Source organism: Hermetia illucens, chromosome 5 (genome assembly GCF_905115235.1).
Source record: "Hermetia illucens chromosome 5, iHerIll2.2.curated.20191125, whole genome shotgun sequence".
Taxonomy (NCBI): domain Eukaryota; kingdom Metazoa; phylum Arthropoda; class Insecta; order Diptera; family Stratiomyidae; genus Hermetia; species Hermetia illucens.
The window spans coordinates 13,155,320-13,161,319 of record NC_051853.1 but is presented as its reverse complement, the minus strand read 5'-3'; the positions used below and the strand labels follow the sequence as shown (position 1 = coordinate 13,161,319).

The 6,000-nt window shown below is 46.5% G+C and overlaps 1 protein-coding gene across 1 annotated transcript in view; it reads left to right on the top strand.

The window, feature by feature from the left end:
* Positions 1–2,241: 2,241 nt before the first annotated feature.
* LOC119658300 (protein misato) overlaps positions 2,242–6,000 on the top strand; it is a 28,122-nt gene continuing 24,363 nt past the window's right edge. The window contains exons 1-3 of the mRNA XM_038065600.1: positions 2,242–2,385; positions 2,446–2,529; positions 2,587–2,836. Of these exons, the coding sequence (XP_037921528.1) occupies positions 2,305–2,385; positions 2,446–2,529; positions 2,587–2,836 (415 nt within the window). The 5' untranslated portion in view covers positions 2,242–2,304. The remainder of the gene's footprint in view (positions 2,386–2,445; positions 2,530–2,586; positions 2,837–6,000) is intronic.

Below are 6,000 nucleotides of genomic sequence, written 5' to 3'. Positions count from 1 at the left end.
GCGTCGAAACTGCTCGCGAATTCCCAGAGTTCGTCCAGAATGGGAATGAGGTGACGACCTGTACCGCCTGGGAAGTAGAGAGAGCCGATTAGGACTCGAAGGGTGCCACCACCCCTGACAGGAAGTTTGACTACTGCTAGCAGGCAGTTTGACGCCAGTGCAGCCGATGGGATACTATTTGCCCTTAGTCCCGCTTTGACTAATATGGCTGTGCTTCTGCCCGCGTCGTTGCGGAAGGTACTGTAGCCGGGGGCATGTAATTTTACGTTGGGGGCTTCCCTCAGTCTGGTTTCGTTTAGGAGAGCGAGATTAGGATTGGAATCCTCTAAGAGCTTGTGGAGAGCGAGACGTTTGTCGTTAGAAATGAGCGAATTAGTGTTGAGTGTGAGCACCTTCATTTTGGTTGTCTAGCAATTTGAAGAGGAATTGTAGGTATGCTTCGGGTTTGTCTTCAGCGGGGAGACGGAGATAGTTATGATAGAATTCGGAAATTGTGCTCCACAGCGAGGAGAAAGACATATTGAATAGAGACCTCGCTTCCATGAAGAAGCCCTTTGGAATGGAAGAATGTGTAGGTGATAAAGGGCTAAGGGTTTCGGGTCTTGCTTGCCCCCTGGTCACTGCGGCAAAAGACGGGGTCAGTGAAGGAGGGGCGGTCCAGTTGACGTGAGGCAGAGTGTTAGGCTGCGAGACACGAGCAGGGGAGGGTCTGTCAAGGTGGGGGAAGAACGAAGCAGATCGAGAGTGCGGGATGCTTTTTGCTCTTTCTTTGCGCTGGATAGATTCCAGTCTGCGGGGACACTTAGAGAAGTTGGCAGGGTGACCCAATTGTCCACAATATGCACATTTTAGTGGTACCGCCGACTTCTTTTCGGCGTTGTCTTCTACATTGGAGCGGGGGCAATCCCTGGAGGCGTGTGGGCCCGCGCACTTCACGCATCTGGGGTCGTATCCGCAGTTTGCAGATACGTGGCCAAATTGCTGGCAATTGAAGCATTGGATGACTTCCCCTTTTCGGGGCTTCCCCAGCTAATCCGTTGATGCAGGAGGCTGTTTTTTTGTGACTATATCGGCCTCTGCGTCAGAGTTAAAAGTCACACGGAAGAGGCTCAGATTAGTGTTGTTGGCTCGTGACCACGGGGTGGAAAGCCTGGTTACACGTACAGGTGTGATCTGCGTTAGCTCTTTGATTTCCGAAGCCACGTATTCGGGGGTGAACTCATGGGGGAAGATTCCTCTGAGGATGAGGGTTGGCTTCTTCTCCTCTTTCAGAGTGAAGGAATGTCCTTCCAATGTGATCTTAATTAAATGTATTAATTTCCTGTGTATAATAGGACAAGTGAGCCGGACTTTGAGCCTGTCTGCCGGTAAATTGGTGATTTCAAAAGTAGCATTTTTGTTTATGTTTTTGATTACGAGGCCCAGTGCCCTGGCAGTCAAACCGTACAGGAAAATCGGGGGGAGAAAGCTTATTTTATTCTTAACTACCAGTGCAATGGCCGAATTAGCGGATTTCGATGTTCCGGGTCGTGCGTGCGTCGCTTCGGGGCGATGCTCGTTGTCCGAGAGTAGAAGGAATCGGTTTTTATTCGCTGGGGCCTCGTTGTCCTCGTTGTCTGTTTGTTTACGTTTGGAAACAAACTTACCTGCAGCAAGTTTGAAACCCTCTTGGCATTCTTGTATGTAGTTAACGCAGTAGTCTTCTTCACCAGTCCGAGCGTCGGGCTGGACCCCAGGAGGGCAATGGAATTGCAAGAAAAATGTGCGAATCTTGAGCCGTCATTGTTGCCTTTCAATAATATTCAATTGTAAGAAATTGGATTGGAGACGTTCGTTGATGCATCGATCATAAAGAACACCAGTTGTGGAATGTCACTTCATTCAAATTATCCTTATGGTTCATAATTCAAGTATTTTAAGGCTCACAAATAGTTGAAATTTGAATCAATTACGTAATATACAGTCAATATATACATGTATATACCTTTTACTGCCGCCTACCTCCCCAGCTTCTTTTACTCATATTAAATGATGGTGATGGATGATGTATGCAGCGTGCATCTATAGTATAAAGTTGAAGTTTTCCTCAAAGCGAAGCTTCAAGGAAACTTTACCAAATACTCGAACCCATTTCATCTTACCTTACTAAAGACAAACTTATCAAGTACTTTCTGTGCAATGCTACTTGTCACCCTGTTCCGATTGTATACAAACAACAGCACGTGCGGCCTACTGTCATGCGATGTGTCATTGCGACAGGCGAATGAAAACATTCATGACTCGTTCGGCACCCCCGCATCCAGGATGACTTCGACCCGGGAAATTATAACTTTGCAATTTGGAAACTATGCGAACTACGTGGGAGCGCATTGGTGGAATATTCAGGTGAGGCTTGTGGCACAGTTTTGTGATTGGATCAAATTAAGCGACTATTTCGACTCGCAGGAGTCAGGATTCTCGTACGACCCAAATGGGGAGCCGTCTGAAATCGATCACGATGTCCTGTATCGGGAAGGCGTTGATTACAAGGTGAGAGGGCTGTGTTAAATTGAAATTATGGACTAATTCAAGGGATCTCCTTTGCAGGGTCAAGTGACCTACACTCCGCGCCTACTTCTGGTTGATCTGAAAGGAGCCCTTCAACATTTGCCTGAACTAGGGACCCTTTATGAGAGTGAACCCTCTACTAGTGCTGCGGCCTCGACTAGCGACCGATTGGAAAGTGTACAGAGCTCAATTCCATGGGACTCTGAAGGCGTCGAGGTAATCAAGAAGGAGCCGCAGGTGAAGCCGGAATTCCAAAAGGATTTAGACGACCCTCACGTGGATATAACAGGTACGTTTCGAATCTACAGCTATCTCCATAAGGCAAAAGATATCTGGACATTGATTTTAAAGGGATCCAGACGCAGTTTATTTATTCACCACGCACTGTAGACGCTACTTTAGTGAGTTGTTTAGTGGCAACGCTTTTCTCGAAGAAGTTTAAAGCATGGGTACGGAGACATTCTTAGGTCTGCCGTCGACGTTAAGCCTAAGGAAGTGTTCCCCTCTGTTTAATACTTCCTGTGGGTCCCCGATATGGTGGTTACAGAGGCTTCCGGGAAGCATCCAAGCGAACCTAGACGTTTTGGGGGCATTTGCCTTCGTCGAGAATAACAGAATGGCGGGGGTCCCGCAGCAACCGCAAAAGTCCAGGGCGGGAAAAGGCTTACCTGGTATCGAACAACAAGATCGCTAGAGAGTCTCAAATTCTCCCCATATACCAGCTTGACGGAGCTGGCAGCAAACTCCTCCCGATGGACTGTACGTTGGTCAAGTGGAACGAAAGGCAGGACTTGCGACCACGAAGGGCTATCATGTGCTATTATAGCGGCGTTCGTGGTCCTATGGCAACGTTTCAGCGTCCCATTGGATTGCGGTTGGTATGCAGTCGTTCGATGGCGATTGAAGCCTAGGAATTTGCTTTACTCCGAGATCAGCGTAGACTCGAATTACATTCTCCGGTCAGTAATGGGGCTCGGCGCACGATTGTGCGGAAATGTCGGCTAGAGGTATTGCCTCAAGCCACCGTGTGAACCTATCGATGATTATGAGGCAATACTTGAAGCCATGCGAATCTCGCAAGAGACCAATGAAGTCGATGTGGATCATGTAAAAACACTTGGTAGACTGAGGGAATGAGCCGGCTACTTTCTGTACGTGCTTGGTGGCTTTACACTTCTCGCATGCGATGGACAATCTGGCACCGGAGTTAACATCTTTACCTATTGAGGGCCAGGAATATTTTCTAGTGACCAGCCGATTTGTTGTCCGAATGCCTGGGTACGCAGGATAGTGTACTGCATGGAGTACTTCCTTGTTAAAATTTGTCCGGAATACATGGCCTTTTTCAGAGACCTCGCAGAGTATTGCGGAACCCCCCGAAATTTCTATTTGAAGTTGTCCCTGAGGCTCTGAAGTACTGCGTCATCCTTCTGTGTCTCGGCGATAGCCAAAAAATCTACTGTGGCAGAGATTTTAACTTATGAAATGCGTGACAAAGGATCTACAACTACATCGTCCTTGTGGGGTACGTCCTCGATGTCCGAAGTAAACTGGCTTATTAAATTCAGGTGCCGAAGTTGGAGACGGGACGCTTTGTCGAGTTTTTGTTTAAAAGCGAAGGTAAACGGCTTGTGATCCGTGAACACTGTGAACGGCCTGCCGTCTAGGGACTATAGGAAGTGCAGGGTGCCTCAGCATAACTTCCTTTTTTCAAAGCTCAATAAAAACTATTGTATGCATCGGAAAATATTTATTTATTTTTTATAATGTAGGTACATGTCTAAAGTTTTTATTTACATTGTTTTGAAGATCAAATCTGTTAGATGACGTCCCCCATTCTCCATACATTGCGTAAACCGATTTCTGGCGTTTGTCATGACTCTAGCATAGCAGGTGTTATGTTGGCAATTTCTTCTTGGATGTTGGTCTTCAAATCTTGTAGGCTTCTTGGACGATTCACATAAACACGGGATTTCAAAAAACCCCATAGAAAAAAATCACAAGGGGACAGATCGGGAGAGCGTGCCGGCCATTCCAAATCGCCTCTAATTGAGATAAGGCGCTCTGGAAAGTGTTCCCTCAAAACAGCCACTTCGATGCTCTTGAAGTGTGTGCTTTTGCACCGTCTTGTTGGAACCAAGCGTGCCCCAAATCCAAATTTTCTAGCCGTGGGAAAAAAAATTCTGTAGCATGTTTACATACCGGTCCGAATTCACTGTCACTGTAACCTAATTTTCCTCAAAAAACCAGGGACCAATAATTCCAGCTGAGGAAATTGCACACCACACTGTGACTTTGGGTGAATGCAAAGGCTTTCGATGCAATTCTCGACGGTTGGTGTCAGCCCAGTAGCGCATGTTTTGTTTGTTAACCGACCCACACAAATGAAAATGGGCTTCATCGCTAAAAAAAACAATAGCACCCTCGGGAACGACATCAAGAAGAAGCTCACACGCGTTCATCCGAGAATTGAAGTCACGTTCTGAAAGTTTCGGGATGAAAATGAAGATTATCACGAAGAATTCTTCTCACAGAACGATCGGATAGTCCAAGGGCAGATGCGTGTTTGCGCGCAGAACGCCGTGGCGATCGCAACATTGACGCTCTCACTGCTTCAATGTTCTAAGGTGATCTAACGGGCCGAGGGACTCCAGTTCTTCCTTTTGTCGCACTTGCAGTTTGTCTGAATGTAGTAACAACATGTAACAATTGATTTGCGGTCTGGGGCGGGAGCCAACGGGGCTAAATTAAAGCGATTCCGAAATGCATGCTGTGTTGCAATAACCGAACATCCGCTTGAAAAGTAAACCTCAACGGCAAAGGCACGCTTTCCTCACTATTCCAACGCATGATGGCGACTGAACCGTGTCGGGACAAAACTTTACAGTATCCCCTCTTGAACGAGACCACTAACGCTCCGCTATGACATAAACTAACTGAGTGGCGCGCATTTTAAAAAAGGAAGTTATGCTGCCGCACCCTGTATAATGGAAACATCTATTTAAGCAAAAGACGCTACACAGGATGAAATCGAATGATTTCCTAATCGAATAATATATTTGTTCCGTTGTGTGTTTGGATATGAGATGAAGGAGAGGCACAGCCACTGAGCATACAGATCGTAGTGGTCCAGTGTACTCGACTCCTTCATCTAACAGAATATCGCAGATTCATTTATGCATGGCTGCAATCGAAGTACGTCGGCACCAAAAATCGGGTGTCGTGGATTCCGCTTGATCATTACAGGATGGATACGTATCATCTTGTAGAATCCCTATTCTTGATAATTGTCCAGCTAGTGAATTATGTCCGGTCAGAATGCCCATAGTACTCCTGCAAGTCTTCCTGCTTTTCGACAGGATAAACTTTCCGGTATGTATGTTTGGTTCTGACAGGAAAAGTTTAGTTTGTTTAGCAGCATTAAGACATTGCCACATGACATTAGCCGTTCCC